This window comes from Coregonus lavaretus (genome assembly GCF_964263955.1).
Source record: "Coregonus lavaretus genome assembly, chromosome: 30".
Taxonomy (NCBI): Eukaryota; Metazoa; Chordata; class Actinopteri; order Salmoniformes; family Salmonidae; genus Coregonus; species Coregonus lavaretus.
The window spans coordinates 25,039,500-25,056,429 of NC_140017.1; the positions used below are offsets into that span (position 1 = coordinate 25,039,500).

Genomic DNA, 16,930 nt, shown 5'->3' on the forward strand with positions numbered 1-16,930 from the left:
TGTTTAGGGAAATATTGATAAATACATCACTCCTCGTGTGCAACCAAACACGTCACTAAACATTAAGGCTTCGGGTGAAAAAATAAAATACCTAGTTCACACATTATATATATATATATGTTTGGAACCAGGGGTATTACCTTAAGCCTCGAACATTTACATTTGTATATTCTGTTGAATTAAAGTTAACACTAAGGTAAGAGAAAATCACCAGCTTGACTTTTCCTTATTAAGATGATGTCATTGGTCAGACACATAGAAAGCCTCTTTGAGGACAGTAAAAAAGGAACATGTACACAGCATATTAAGATAAAAGAGGAAAATGTTAATATCACGTTATCAACAAAATTGTAAGACAAGTAAAACATCTCATAACCATGAAATAACCAACAGGTTTACACAGGACTATTGTCCCCTCAAAATAAAATAATAAAAATGTGTGTAAATGTCTGTGCCTGTATCTGCATGTACGTGTGTGTTGGTTGGTTGGTTGGTGTGTAGATAAAGCGTTGCGTCCCCATGCTGGGTTCAGTCCTGAGGTAAGCACCAGTTTCACTTTGCTTTGGTTAAAAATCAAAAGAAAGAAAATATGTGACAGAAAAACAACACCTTGATATGCTCATTATGCTTCAGAATAAAGCCCTTCAATTAATGTTGTACATTAATACAATCCCATAACACTAGGGCTTATTGTCTCAGTCTCCAACCTAAGGTTTTAAGATTCACTAAGTCTATCACAGTGCATTCATGGCTTTAGTCTTCACATTCACCTACTGAGGTTGGCATTGGCACTATAGTGGTCAACAAACTCAAATCTGACATAAGGTCCGACAACATAGACAAAGAAAAAGCCAGCATGCTCTTTGGAATAAACATTCTTAAACATTTAACAAAACAATAAGTGCCTTCAACCCCAAACCCATAAGTGCTCATTGTTTTCTAAAGGAACTGGTCAGTTGATATTGAGGCGTGCCACTGTACTGTCCTGTACTGTGTCTGATAGCCTCCTAGCAGGGAGGCAGGGAAGGGCAGATGTAGGACTCGGCTCTGCAGTGCTCTGGTGTCTTGTTATAGTGTGGATCAGAGGGGCTGGATGGCAGGCATGAAATGGGGCGTCAGGCCGACAGACAGTGTGAATTGTCAGGGAGAATGTGACATTTCACAGGGATTACTGGAAGAGTGGGAGGCCAGCAGCTGGGTTGTGTTGTCAGAGGCAGCTAGCGCCCAGCTCTCATGTTCACAACGCTGTCACATTAGCAAAGTGGTTAGTACTATTTATGCGCAGAATGGGACAATTGTCAGTCCTGATTAATAATTTGTGTTAGAGGGAATTGCTGCTATTGATAGTGACTGATTGGAGGAAATTGACTCTAGCCTCTTGGTACTGACTTGGATGGCCTCTCTGTGCTCTCCTCTGGTGAGTTGTATAGCTGTACCCACCATTGTAAATACACTGAACTAAAATATAAATGCAAAATGTAAAGTGTTGGTCCCATGTTTCATGAGCTGAAATAAAAATCCCTGATATTTTCCATACGCACAAAAAGCGTATTTCTCTCAAATTCTGTGCACAAATGTGTTTACATCCCTATTAGTGAGCATTTCTCCTTTGCCAAGATAATTCATCCACCTGACAGGTGTGGCATATCAAGAAGCTGATTAAACAGCATGATCATTACACAGGTGCACCTTGTGCTGGGGACAATAAAAGGCCACTTTAAAATGTGCAGTTTTGTCACACAACACAATGCCACAGATGTCTCAAGTTTTGAGGGAGTGTGCAATTGGCATGCTGACTGCAGGAATGTCCACCAGAGCTGCCAGAGAATTGAATGTTCATTTCTCTACCAAACTGCCTCGTTTTAGAGAATTTGGCAGTACGTCCAACCGGCCTCACAACCGCAGACCACATATAACCATGCTAGCCCAGGACCTCCACATCCGGCTTCTTCACCTGCGGGATCGTCTGAGGGGGGATGGGGGGGGGGGGTGCTGAGGAGTATTTCTGTCTGTAATAAAGCCCTTTTGTAGGGAAAAACTCATTCTGATTGGCTGGGCCTGGCTCCCCAGTGGGTGGGCCTAGATGCCAAGTGGGTGGGCCTATGCCCTCCAAGGCCTGGATACCTATGGCTGCACCCCTGCCCAGTCATGTGAAATCCATAGATTAGGGCCTATTGAATTTATTTAAATTGACTTATTTCCTTATATGAACTGTAACTCAGTAAAATCTTTGAAAATTGTTGCATGTTGCGTTTATATTTTTGTTCAGTATATTATACAATGTCACAGGCAACACCCATGCTTAGTCTACACTCCAGACCACTGGATGTTAAAGCCATGGAGGAGGATTAGCATGTCATCAGTTGGGTATGCACCATGATGCGTCCCAGTTGTGAGATCACAGGGTTGTGCTGCTCGCTACTTCGCAATAACAATTTGAAGGCACTGGGATGCAAGTCAAAAAATGCAGGTTATGGGTTCAAAGGGTTATGGCACTGGGTGTACAAGTCATTAAGCTACTATTACGGTCACTTAATATAAGTCTCTCTGTACACAACATCATGATCAGAGAGTACGTAACAACGGTAGAAAAACAAAGCACAGATCACTTGACCTAAATGGCGGAGCGAATGCTGTCTTCAGTTAGTCCCTCCCCCGTGACTAGAACAGCTGGAGCATGGGGTAAAACTGGATAGGGAGATACAGAGAAAATCCAGTACCCCAAAAAACTAAATTAAGAAAAGTGTTCCAATCACTTGCAAATCCCAAAGCTTTGGCTTTTTCTTTTGTCCAACGTTCCTTTCAGTTCTGGACAGGAGCCCTGAATCTTGTCCATGTGTGCTTTTTTCCCCATTTTATATACAATTACAATAGTACAATAGTACATTTAGTACACAGGTTTAGGGTCAGATTACAACACTTTCTTGCAACAGTTTCTTTGGTTTTTCATTACGTACAAAAAAATAAATAAAAACAATTGCTTTTTGGTTCTCAATTTGTTTTTGGCTCGGTGGTTTAATAAAAAAAACATTGTTTGCGTATACATAAACACTACACTGTTTTGAGTGGGTATTCCTTGGTCAAAATAGAATAGAAATAACACAGTTCTCCTAGGAAGGTTTTTGAAATGCATATAATGCAAACTTTGGAAAGGAAGGCACTTATAGGAGTCTACCCAGTTTGTGTGCATTCTTTAGGCCAGCTATTGGCCTTAGTCTGAGGTGCAGATACTGATGGATTTTAGGTGAATGATGTTAGAATACTGTAAGTTAAGTTAAGTTGTGTGCCCACAGGACTGTGTGGTAGCCAAGGCCATGCTGGGGGTGCCTAGTCAGAGGGTCTTAGCTGGGGGAGTAGCGGTCAATGGTACGGGAGTGGGAGTCAGAGAGGGACCCTGGGGGAGGGGGCAGGGCCTGGACCCCCAGGACATCCATCTTGTCATGGTGGCTGAGGCGCAGGTGTTCTGCTGCCAGTTTGGACAGCGGGAACAGGCTCTCCATGGCATGCTCTGCCAGCAGCTCAGAGGCCTTCTCCTGCTTCAGCCCCAGGTGCTCTGCTGCGTATTTACTCAGGGGGTAGATCCCCTCCGTAAAGTCCAGCTTCAACTTGCCGTCGGCCGTCAGAGCCCCTCCGGCCCCACCACTGCTGTGCATCTTCATGTGGCTGATGAGGTTGCGCTGCTGGGCGAACTTGCCCCCGCACACCTGACACTCGTAGGGCTTCTCCCCGGAGTGGATGCGCATGTGCTCGGTGAGGCGGTACTGGCGGGTGAAGCGCATGCCGCAGTGGTCGCATGCAAAGGGCTTGAGTCCCAGGTGGCTGCGCATGTGGCGGGTCATGGTGCCGCGCTGGGTGAACTTCTTGCCACAGATGCTGCAGGGGTAGGGCCTTGTCAGCCAGTGGGTCTTCTCGTGCTGGCGCAGCGTGGCCGGGTCCTTGTAGGACTTCTCACAGGAGTTGCAGCGATAGGGTCTGATGATCTCCCCCAGGACCCCAGACGTCAGGCTCTGGCTGGACTTCCCCTCCAGGTAGGACAGGCTGCTGTTGCTGTTCAGGCTGCTGTTACCGTTGCTGTTGCTGCTGTTGTTTTTGGGGTTGCTGTTGCCCATCTCCCCTCCAGAGTACAGCTCCTCCTCTGTGTGGGTCTCCACATGGGCGTTGAGCTGCTCAGAGCTGGGGAAGCCCTTGTCACAGGGGATGCACACATACAGGTTGTCCCCAAAGCTCTCAGGCTCGTAGGGCAGGTGGAACCTCCCCATGGCCCCTGTGGGTGATGGTCGACCCTCACTACTGCCTGTCTCCTCACTGCCTGACCCACTTTTCTCATCCTCCCTGTCACAGCCCACCCTATGGTAGTGATCATCACTCTCCTCCCCTGCCTTGTGATGGTGGTTGTGATGGTGGTTGTGATGCTGGTGGTCTTGGTCTCCGTTTCCACCCCCTTCCTCCTCATCCTCTTCATCCTCAGCTGTGTATGACAGTGGCTCATGCTTCACCCAGCGGTAGATGTTGCCCGCCTCCCTGCTGGGCTCTCCAGCTTCTGTGGGGGTGTCAGGGCTGGGGGGGCAGGGGTAGTGGTCTGGACCTTGGGAGCTGGAGCGGTGGAGGTGGGGCAGGTGGGGGCCCAGGGGCTTGTTAAGGTGGGGGTAGGAGTGAGGCAGGAGAGACCCAGCCTGATCAGCCGTCTCCATCTTCTCTGTGGGGTAGGCCCCGCCGTTGGCCCCCAGCATGGGGCTGGTGCGGCCGCTCAGCCCCCCCTCCCGCTCCTCATCATTGTGGGGCAGGGCGTGGGCCAGGTGGGGGTGGGAGGGCGTGTTCTGGGACTGGGAGTTGGGGCTCTTCTTGGAGAGGTCCAGGCCGTAGATGGGGGAGCAGTTCCTGTCAGAGTGGGCTGGGCGCAGGCTGGGCTGGGCCGGCAGGGCAGAGGGTGTGGAGGGGAACACCTGAGGGCCCTGAGAGGAGGTGGCATGGGGGTGGGGCGGCAGCTCCTCTAGTGGTGGGGCGCGGGGCGTGTGGGTGTTCACAACTCCCCCTGGGTAGCAGGACTGAATAACAGGGGTGGACACCCGATACCTGCCCCCTCCCCCTAAACCCAAACTATTGGGGCCCATCTTCCCATAGGGCAGAAAGGCAGGAGTGGGGCGGAGAGGGTACTTCCCATTTCTCCTCATCTTCTTCTTACACAGTGCCACTAAGTCCAGCAGCTGTAGATAGCTAGCTGCAGCCAGCACGGCCCCCAGGTTGGGCTCTGTTGGGGAGCTGGGGTCTCCCTCGGTCAGGCGGCCCGTGTAGATATAGTCTAGAATGACCCGGAACACCCCGGGACTCACCATCTCATGGTCTAGGTTGATGAGGTTGTCATGGACAACCAGGGACTTCAGGTAGAGGCTGCTGGCGGCCAGAATGTTCTTGTGGGCTCGGAACAACGCGTTCTGCACCACGATGATGACATCACACAGGAAGCCCTTGGTGCGCTGGGTGTTGAGTTGCAGGAGGAGGTGCCTAGCATGACTTGGGACTTCCATGGCATGGAGCATCGTCGTCAGACCGCCACCTAAAACAGCAGATATCTGTAAACGTCATGCAGTGCCAGTCAATATCTACTGTACATAGTTCCTCATTTTTGTATATTTTCTAATATGCTTGCATGATATTGTGGCACATTCTCCAATTAGTTTTGTCTTCTTTTTATCTGTTTAGGTGAGACATTTAAAATGAATGTATTTTTCATACATAAAATGTAAGCTCAGTGCTGACAAGGGTCTGATTTGGCATCCGTATATAAAAAATAAATAAAGTGAACTAAAATGTACTACCGCCAGACATCTCAATCTTCAATTCGAATTTAAGGCATTCAAATCAGGAATAAACTTAAATAACAATTCAAAATTAGAAAAAACAGCATCCATTTTCAATGACTTATAAACTGAGGAGTAGAAGCTATTTTTATTCTTTTTTCAATACATTTTTGAATTTTAAATTAAAATAACTTCCGGAATTGACTGCCTTCAATTTGAATTGATCCCAACCCTGCTATTAACTGAATTATGCCACTGTATCCCATTACTTAACTTGGTTTCTATTAATCATATTGATTCCATGTAAGGAAAAGTGAACAAATAGGCTTCAGATTTACAGTAAAGGCAGCACAGTAGGAGTTACTCTATAAAAGTGAGCTATTGCTATGGGTGAGCAGCAGTTGACATGGTTTTGTCATTATCAGAAACTGAAGTGTACACATTCACTTCCTAAACTGAAATGCTGAGAGAGAGAGAAGAGAGGAGAGAGGAGAGAGAGAGAGAGAAATAAAGATACAGATATGGATATGTTTTCTTGTTGCCGGCTTCCATAAAAAAAATATTCCAGAGGTGGTGTGTGCAGTGTTTTAAACAAAGCGGAGTGTGAAGATTTTGCAAGTATGATGAACAGCAGGTATACTGTAAACCTGTAGAGGGAGAAGACGAGTCCAAAAAAAGATGTGTCTTTGAGCTCCCATTCGGCCCAGTCATATAAGGAACTCTGATCATACAGGATGTAAATCACAACAAAATGAGAAGCTCCAATGCTTTAACTTGAGATGAACTCTGGGATTCTAATGTGCACACACATGCTTCTCGCATACCAACACACACCCAAACAAGTTGTGTATTGTTGTACTAAGGCTTAAGTAAACATTATTAACTGTACAAATTTAGCAGGATGTATTGTTCAACATTGGTGTCCGAGGATACTTTACTGATGAGATGAAACAGTTTGTAACTGTCCCTAAGGGCTTGGTCTCACTGATGGGAAACAAGCAACTAAATAAATATGTCAGACTGTGGTCTTCCTGACATAAATTAATCCTCTAATTGTTTATTTCATTGACTATAAGACCCCAGTCAGAGGGACAGGGAAGCATGAGATTTCAAGCGAACATTTAATTACCTACTGAGCCCTCCTTAAGACACTATTCTGCCCACATGGAGGCCCTGCAAGCCCACTGCACACCACATACAAACATATCAAGGGATCCATCTAAAGAAAAGCTGTTTATGTGGTTCTTATACAGAGTTTTATACCCTGGCTGTCTCATAGCCTTCCATTCCTTTCATTTAAAGACACACCTCAATCTTAAGTAGTTTGCGGTGTAGTTGAGTTGATATATGTTTAGAATTACCCAAAAGGAACTTAGCCATTTAAAACATGGTCTCGTTTTGGTGTAATAAAACCCATAACCTAACCATTTACGGGTTTCCACTCTTAAACGCTGCTGTCTTTCATTTCTCCCAGGTCTTATTTTACTAGAAATTCCACGATATGAGGAGCAAATCAAAGAAAAGGAACAGGTAATTCAATATGCCTCATATGAGAATTGATATTCAGAGTGATGGGTAAGTTATACATTGACAGCAGGAAGGATTTCAAGTATATATCTGAGCACTGCGCTACTCGATTGGTGCGTTGTGCGCAAAGCGCAGCCCGCAGGGTTTTACGCATGAGGTTGGGACAGGCGCGGATGTTTCCCCAGGGTGAATGGGAGTGCACCATACACTTTTATTACAGCACGCTATACATGGCCTGAGAGAATAAAAAGGTGTCATGAAACAGAGATCTAGGCTACACTGTCCCCTTACTCGCGTCGACAAAAATGCCACCACCTTATGGGATGCCATCCTTCAATTATAAAAAGGGTTTTACTTAAAATGTTTCAAGGGTAGAGGAGAAAATATAGCAGGCATATCTTTATAAGTTATTTATATTCTGGAAAAACTGTCAAATTTACATGCACACCTGTCTAACACGCAGTAAGAGTTGGCTTGCATGTATGGAACAATGATGCTATACTTTGCTTAGGTTCGTTTCCGTTTGTTTGATTGCTTTCTTACTCAGATGTTTTATGAAATCATTATCATGTCACACACGTACACACAGGCACACGCACGTGCACACACACACGCGCGCTTGTAGCCTATGCGTAAAGGCGGGTTTTTCATTTTTAGCATCGTTTGGATGTATGAATTGCAAAAATAATATTAACACATTTAAACGCATTCAGTGGAAGAAGAAAAAAAAACGTTTTAAAATGAAAAAATGATTAGCATGATCATCCAGTTAGAATAAACGAATATCTGTAGAATTTGTAGAATATGCACATTGTGCTTTTTCTCTCAAAACGTCGAGTGAAAGAGAACGAAGTGGTGACCAAACTAAATCATGTAGGCCTATTAAAAACCTTTGTCTGAGCATCATGCATTAACAGTTACTGTATCCTTTTGTCGGCCTATCAAAGACAGCTCTCTAATCCACTAAACCAATCAAACGTCTTAAAACTGTTAGAGAAGCATCTCAGTGCAAGGTTATATTCATAATTCAAAATATAATTCACGTGCACAAAATAGGACGAGGCTACTTTATTTTTCATCTCTCTCGCTCTCTCTAACCTATATATTGTATATTCTCAATTAGCAAACATGTTTTTAAATAATGTGAAACATTTATTATCACAATGAGTGATATTTTAGAATATGATTCACCTTCAGTAAGTGGCTGTTGATAATAATTTCTCAATAACCTCTATGGGCCCTGAAGGTTCTTGTGTCTGTCATGCACATTCTGAATGTTTTCCTGTACCATGATTTGTTTCCGAGTGGTTAGTTATAGGTGAATGCTATATTTGGTATAAGTTTGACTTTGAAAACCGCGCTTGAATCATCTTTGGGACAGTTTGGTATCCATGATACCTGTGTTGTGTCTGTGTTGTCACTGCTCTGGTTTGGGGTTGAGGCTGGGTTTAGGCTGAGGGGGTCTGCTCTGGGTTAAGAACACCCTCCACATTTCCTATCCACGCATTCTGCTTGTCTGATTTTCAGAGAACGACCTTGTATGCATATAGGTTTACCATGTTTATCAGTGTAGTATTTTTTCGTTTGAGAATGATCTATTTAAGGCACTTAATAATATATTAACTTTGCAAAGAAAACATAACTACTTAATGATAGCAAATTAAATGTTCATTGTGTTTAATTTATGCTTTATTTAGTCTATTCTAAATTAGTCTACTCGTTTCGAGTAACAACGAACATTTTGAGAAATAGCTAAACTGTTTGTTTTCATGCTGTGAAATACTACCTATCATTGCTGTTGTCATTATATTTAGGGGGCATAACATGCACCCTGTCAAACCACAAGGAAAAAAACTGAGCCGCTGAGCTCTATAGCCTTACGTAGCAGGCTATTTTTGTGAATGGGATGTATAAACGCAGTAGAGCATGAAACCTTTTTAATGAAAACTACAACGGAGGCTTTGAAAGTAGCCTAAGGAGTGGGTGTCCTGCGCTTAGCCTAAGCAGTGCAGAGAAATTATATCGACATCGTTTGATTTTAGACAAGGCCAGAGACATTTGCATTTTAGACTTCCTCTACAGTCTGAAGGCTAGCGAAGTGAGTAGAGTTTTAGACACAGCCGTCAAAACGAGGCTGTCACCTTATCAACGCAACGCAACATCACCTTGGTTATGATTTTGATTCGCTCTGTCGTTGACTTCTGAGGGGCATTTCAAATGCGACACTCCTCAGTTTAAACTCGCGAGCTGCGCGCCCCATCTCTCTAGAATACAGACCCCCAGATTTCCATTCATAATCCCGACGGGAGACAAGCGCACACGAGCTCCGTTATTAAAAGTGGCCTCCTCAAAAAAATCACTCAGACTATACATTTTTTATTTGTTTTAAAATATGTTCTAGCTGTTAGTTTCCTTGTCACCACTAACTTGTATGAGATAGGCCAATAAAACTTTTTTTTTTTTTTAAATGTGCCTCCATTTTTAAAAGGTATTTTGCCTGCAGTAAAGTTGTAAAAGATAAGTCTAGTTTTGTGCAACCATGTCTTAATTAAATCATTAGATTTTATTGAATACACACCGAGAGGGGAAGTAGGCCAATAGGCCTACAAACTCAAAGTTGTCCTTTTAACAAAATAGACTCGCCTACTCCTGAGTCCTGTTAACTTCTTCAGAAAATGTAATTATATTTACACTCAATGCGTCCATTAGGCTATAGATCTTTACAACATTTCTTAATAAATACATCGTTTATCAAGAAATTGACAATTTGAGAAGTCCTTTGTTATTCAGGCTTATAGGCCTATTTTCTTTAAAGATGGGATTCAACAACACAACTATTTTAACATGATATCCTAAATCTCGCGTTCTCAATCCCTACTCCTGTAATCTTGTCCTCGCACTAGACAAATCACGAGACTTCAACGCGCATAAAACCATCCCTGACTTCTATAGTGCATCACCCGTCGTTCTCAGTCAGATAACCATATGAGTCTACACTAAATAATCTCCGCAAATATGGTACAAAGGGAAATTCAAGCAGAACTACATTTAATCGAAATAACTGTAAATTAGTGATAGCCTATGACGTAGGCCTATACGTGCATAATGTGTTGTCAATATTTTTTTGATTGATGGTTGATGTTTTGATAAACGACATCACTTAAATGTTGACATAGAAAAGTACAGAGGGGTTGGGAGAGGAACAGAACAGGAACAGAAGATATGGCCGTCATCGCTCTCGCTAAAATCGAATCAACTCCATATGAAGCACCATGAACCCTTAATTAGTCCGATGCTAGGCGAGCTGTGACCTATAGCTGCGTGGTGGTGGTGGTGGTGGGGGGGGGGGGGGACGCTGCACCGAGACCCACTGCATCCTTACCAATGACTGACTGAGGATGAGGCATCATGCTGAACACCCAGAAACTGATCTATACTGTTGTCTGTATAAAACTAGATAACTACAAAACCATCTGATGACAATGGGTGACATATAGGTTAGGCCTAGTTCACATCAAATAATCCAATATAAATCTTACCTTGTTATAGTTTATACAGAACTTAGTCCAGTGATCCATTTAACATGATACAATTGTGTAGGCTATTTGTAGTTTGGTAAAGTTGAGCTAAGAATGTTTGAATCAAACAAAAGACTGCTCACATAAGCAACCATGTCTTGTTACAAACAAAAATCTATAAAACTAATCGGTTCCATCGCAAAATTAGGAAAACACGATTATGATTTTCAAAGTTCCTCATTTGCTTTCAAAATACACAAACACTAACCAAACACTAAACGCGCGATAAAAGCCCTATGTTCACATTAAAATCGCTAAAAAGTGAAATATTGTCAATATTTGGTCTCAATAATGTTGCCTGTTCTGTAGCTGTAGTGGTCTTTAAAAATCTGCTATTTAAACTTTACCTGGATGCCCGATCTCTTCTGCCATCCGATCTAAGTCTCCCTTAATGATCATCTCAACAGTCTTTTGGAGTAATTTCTGACGTTTCAACTTTGAACTGCCAGCCTCCAAAAACCATGCCAGTTTTCCAAGCACGACTGCCAAAACGTTTTATTATTAATTGCTATGAATTTCTTGTTACTCCCTCCCTCTCTCTCTCTCTCTCTCTCTCTCCCGCTCTCCTTCTCACTGCCCCTCCCTCTCGCTCTCTCTGCCCCTCCCCTCTCTTTCTCACCCCCTCCTTTAAAAAAATACGTGCTTAGTCCAGCATCAGTTTCCTCCTGTTTTATTTTAGTTCCTCTGCTATTTTTTTGTCTCGAGGCAATAACGCGCAATAATGGAGCCTCTATGTGCCGTAAGTGTTTTAGCGCCCCGTGTGATGTCAGTCTATAATAAAACTAAAAGTTAAAATCGAAGGCAGGAACTTCATTCAAGTGACCCCAACTTGAACTTCGCGACTTCGTCTTAAAGAGACAGGCCTTTATTGTATATCCCACTGCAGTCTCGCACTGAACTGAAGTTTGGAGACATGTGAGACCCGAAACAAAAATGCATATTGTCAACAATTAGACTATGGGGAAATAGCCTACACACTGATAGATTATGGCTGGTTTATTCATATGCCATTTGACTGAAACGGATCTATTACACTACACCCTTTTAGTTAATGGATATTTCTATTAAACCTATTTATAAGGTTAATCTTAAAATAGTTTCAGGGGAGGCTGCTGAGAGGAGTACGGCTCATAATGACGGCTGGAATGAAGTCAATGGAGTTGTATCAACCATATGGAAACCATGTCTTTGATGCCATTCCATTGACTCCATTCCAGCCATTATTATGAGCCGTCCTCCCCACAGCAGCCTCCACTGGATAGTTTAAAATGTGCTATAGATATTGTGTACTAGTCCTAGTGGGTGAACCGTTGATAGCCTATACGGATGTGACATTGTACAGTCCAACCCCCATTGGCTAACTAAGAGCCACTTCATCATTAGAGTTAGGTGTCTACTGATTGTAGCCAAATTAGTCTCACCTGCTTTGGTAAAGACAAGTAGACAAGAGTTTACAGAGGTGGGCAGGGAGAAGCAGAACTCTGTCCCCTGATATAGTTATATTTGATTGATAAAAATAAGGTAATCCTGCAACCATACACTATATAGTAACCTAGTGGTGCAGTCATTGGCCTTTGTTTTCGTGCGTAAAACGTGGGCCTATTTTGGAACGAGTAAGGTGCCTACCACTACGTTTGGAGTAGGCTACATATACATGCAATAACAGGTGATTAAGTGTACACAAATTATACTGTAAATTAGCCCAAAATAATTACAATATATACTGAACAAAAATATAAATGCAACAATTTCAAAGATTTTACTGAGTTACAGTTCATATAAGGAAATCAGTCAATTGAAATAAATTCATTAGGCCCTAATCTATGGATTTCACATGACTGGGCAGGGGTGCAGCCATGGGAGGGTATAGGCCCACCCACTTGGGAGCCAGGCCCAGCCAATCAGAATGAGTTTTTGCCCCCAAAAAGGGCTTTATTACAAACAGAAATACTCCTCATGCTGTTTAATCAGCTTCTTGATATGCCACACCTGTCAGGTCGATGGATTATCTTGGCAAAGGAGAAACACTCACTAACAGGGATCTAAACAAATTTGTGCACAACATTTGAGAGAAATAAGCTTTTTGTGCTTATGGACAATTTCTGAGATCTTTTATTTTAGCTCATTAAACAGGGGACCAACACTTTGCGTTTTTATTATTTTGTTAAGTATATACTCATGACAGCTGTTAGGGTTGTTTAGGCTTTTATGCAGGTTTGTTTGTTTTCAGGCAGGTTCCACACACAGGACACAGTTCTGAAATTGATCATGTACAATAAAAGTGTAGCCTTTGCCATTTTAAATACACAGTAATGGGCCTAGTTGCATTTATGTTGGCTGACAGTCTGAAAATCATCTCTCTCAATCAACTTTTCTAATTTACATCAGTTCTAAAACTTTTATAAGCTGAGCATATGTCAAAGGATATTTTTTCTACCAATTGACTGTAGGTATACCAATTTTTGGCTACTAATTGTAAAACCAAATGGGCCTTTGCCCTTATCACAAACATCTTAAGTTAACAACATTGTTTTGAATTAGTAAGGCATGTTTCATCTCTCGAATCGTTCGAAGAAAAAAGTAATTTTAGATTGAGATAGGCATAGACATTCGAGAGATGTTTGACATTTACCCCTAAGCAACCTCACGATAATTTCAAGCTTTAAAAATGCGATATAACATGCCAGCACCTGACGCGTAAATTAAGTATATACTTGCCAGCTGTCAGACACAACTGTTAAAAAAGTAAAATATATACATAATTTAGGAGAGCTCGTATTGGCTTCACTGACTGAATGCACCTGAAGTCGCGATAAGTATTCAGACGCGATGTAAATATTCATGAGGCTAGCGGAGGGCATCGCGCGCGCTATCCCAGCTGTAGTTTACCCACCTCGGACTCATGTCTGGTGTCGTGGCCGTTTGTGAAATCTTCTCCTCGGGATTCCCCCATCCAGACTTCCACGCTCACTCGCCTAAAATTCCGTGCTATTACCAACCTCTTCCGTGCTTTCTCCTATCCTCTCTCACCGTTCGCCCTTTCTCTCTGCCCCGCACACTCTTTTATTTCTCACGCGCAATAGTACTATATCAGACACCTCTTCAGATTTGATCGGGGTCCGATCAGACCAGGGCTGATGGCCGGGTGGATGCGCCCACAGCGACACCCAATGGTTGGCATTCTAGGATGAAATGTGCGCAGCAGCCTTCTGTGCATAAAGGGACCGCCATTCACTGCTAAACCCGTTAATCAGCACCTTGTGCTTATATTCTATTTGGAATTATGAAAAATCCATATAACACTATTGCTTTGTCGTTTCAGTGTATATACTTTCTCCATGCTCCAAGCTTTATGTGAACATTTTCTGTCAGATTCACTATATTACCAGACATGCCAGTGTAATGGGGCAACCCCATCAGTAAAGCACACAAAACCATATGGATACCAGTCACTATTTGTTCCAAAACTTTCTAATGTGATATTTTTCCCTCAATGGCACAAACGTGGGTAAAGACGGGCACAATACTTTTAACACTTTATATAATCCATAATTTGGAAAATATCTAAAACTGTACCAAAAACATTACAATTTTTTGCAAAATTGGATTAATTATTAAAATCAGATACATTGAGTTTAATATTGTGTTCATATGAACATTTCCCATCTATTTTAGACAGTCTATTTTGAACAGGAAATTACATGCCAATTTGTAAATGAGTCTGAACTTCTCATTTGATATGGAAATTAAAATGTACCTGCTTACAATGTTTTACACAGGTGTCTGCTGGCATAGTCCTAACTAGCAAATATTTAGCAGGTGTCTTTAAAATACATATCTGCAGTGCATGACAGAAATCAACAAGGTTTCCATAAGACATTTGACTAAGTCAATTTAGTTATTTTGGTCAATCAGTGAGTCACTGAAAGTGAGTTTCAATCAGTCTTATCTTTAATGATCATAACGACTCAACCGTTCCCTATAGAATATTCTATAGGCCTTGCTGTGGATTGTGACTGCTCCCTCCAACACCCAATCCTCCCATTGTCTGACCAACACCAATGTGTTAGTATGATAAGAGTTGCTACAGGTTATTATGAACACCACTGGACGGCTCCCTGATTATTTCACCATCATTATTTTGTTGCTGCTCTTTAGACAAAAGATGTTGATTTAGTAGGGCACTTACCGGGCAGAAGCCTATTCGTGTCTCAGCCTACGTGTGTTGTGGTATTTCAATCACAATAGCAGCTGACAATCTTCTGATCCAGGGTCTTCCTCTTGGTATTATCCAAGTTCAAGATGCTGCTGGCTGCTGTTTCATTAGAGTGGTCAGTCACCCGAGGCCTTGGGCCTGGCCTGGTGGAGAGGAGAGAGGAGGTATTGTCTCTCACTTCCAGGTTCCCATGATGAACTGTTGATAACCTTGGTCACAGAGGTGGGCAGAATGGAACCAGACAAGAATATGGGCCATCTAAGGATCTATGAGTGAGTTTCGATTAATTTTCATAGTATAGTACAATAATTTAACTTGGGAATACACAATTTAATTCATTCATATTTTGTTGGAGAGCCACTTCCACCAGAACCACACTTAGGAACCAGACCTGGAGATAAGGTGGGCTGCAGCAGCTAAACAGCTACGGGCACTAAAAGGTCTGCTGTCACCTCCTAAATCACACACCTCCAAACATATACTGAGTGTACAAAACATTATGAACACCCTCCTAATATCAAGTTGCTCCCCTTTAAACCTCAGAACAGCCTCCAGTTCGTCAGGACTTGGACTCTACAAGGTGTCGAAAGCGTTCCACAGGGGTGCTGGCCCATGTTGACCCCAATGCTTCCCACAGTTGTGTCAAGTTGGCTGGATGTCCTTTGGGTGGTGAACCATTCTTCATATACACGGGAAACTGTTGAACGTGAAAAACCCAGCAGCGTTGCAGTTCTTGACAGACTCAAGCCGGTGCGCCTGGCACATACTACCATACCCCGTTCAAAGGCACTTAAATATTTATTCGTGCCAATTCACCCTCTGAATGGCACACATACACAATCCTTGCCTTAAGGCTTAAAAATCATTGTTTAACCTGTCTCTTCCCCATCATCTACACTGATTGAAGTGGATTTGTGACATCAATAAGGGATCATAGCTTTCACCTGGATTCACCTGGTCAGTCTATGTCATGGAAAGAGCAGGTGTTCCTAATGTTTTGTAGGCTCAGTGAATTTACAACTGTCAGGGCTGCATGTTTGTGCGTGTGTGTGTGTTTTTAGAGCAGGGTTGAATCAATATGGATGGATGTAGGCCCAACATGAGTTAGGAAATATACAGAAAGTGTAAGTGTTTTTTTTCCCAGACAGTTGTGAGGAGGAGATATGAGGGCCCCAGCCCTCCATAACTCAGAGGGCCTCGTTTCAATTTGCACTCAGAGTGACTAATAACATTCCAATCAAGTTATTATTGCTCAATTATTGTCTGGCAGGTGGCCTGCTGCAGTCAAGACAGTGCAGAGCAGAGCGGGAGGGACCATGGGATAGAATGGTTCGCCTGCAGCCGTCTTAGCAGTTAGCGCCCCGCCACCCTACCCCAGACATCAAGACCAAATGAGCCTATCGTCACTCTGCTCCCATTCCAACCTTCCAAGTGTCTCTCTCTCCCGCTTTCTCTCTCTCAGGTCAGTCTGCGCCTCTCTCTCTCTCTCTCTCTCTCTCTCTCTCAGGATCATCATCTCTCTCAGGCTCATCATCTCTCTCTCTCAGGCTCATCTCTCTCTCTCTCTCCTGCCCTCCCTGTGGACATGGCCACGGTCCTTACCAGATGCACTCCCACCTCAGAGCCAACCCTACACCAGAGATTGAGTGGTAGGCTCAACATTGAATCACACCCATCTCTAAATTCAATGTAATGAGCAGCTTTGGGACAGTTTTAGAGGATAGGCATGCAAGGCATGTCATTTGAATGCCCTGAGCTGTTGTGTGTTGTTTGGTCGCTATTCTAGTTCACCCTCTGTCTGTGATGAGCAA

The 16,930-nt window shown here is 43.1% G+C and overlaps 1 protein-coding gene across 3 annotated transcripts; it reads right to left on the minus strand.

Annotated features, from left to right (window-relative positions):
- Positions 1–2,465: 2,465 nt before the first annotated feature.
- Positions 2,466–13,879, minus strand: LOC311106297 (hypermethylated in cancer 1 protein-like). 3 transcript variants are annotated; one of them, XM_084148599.1, is made up of 2 exons: positions 13,797–13,879; positions 2,466–5,554 (listed from the first exon to the last, which is right to left on the minus strand). In XM_084148599.1, exon 2 carries the CDS (start codon positions 5,535–5,537, stop codon positions 3,342–3,344), a length of 2,196 nt encoding a protein of 731 aa, XP_084004725.1. In that variant the 5' UTR covers positions 5,538–5,554; positions 13,797–13,879; the 3' UTR covers positions 2,466–3,341. The 3 variants fall into 3 exon arrangements, with proteins under 3 accessions (XP_084004725.1, XP_084004724.1, XP_084004726.1); XM_084148598.1 differs by lacking the exon at positions 13,797–13,879 and adding an exon at positions 11,251–11,385; XM_084148600.1 differs by lacking the exon at positions 13,797–13,879 and adding an exon at positions 11,251–11,308 and having other exon boundaries at positions 2,466–5,570.
- Between the last annotated feature and the right edge of the window lie 3,051 nt (positions 13,880–16,930).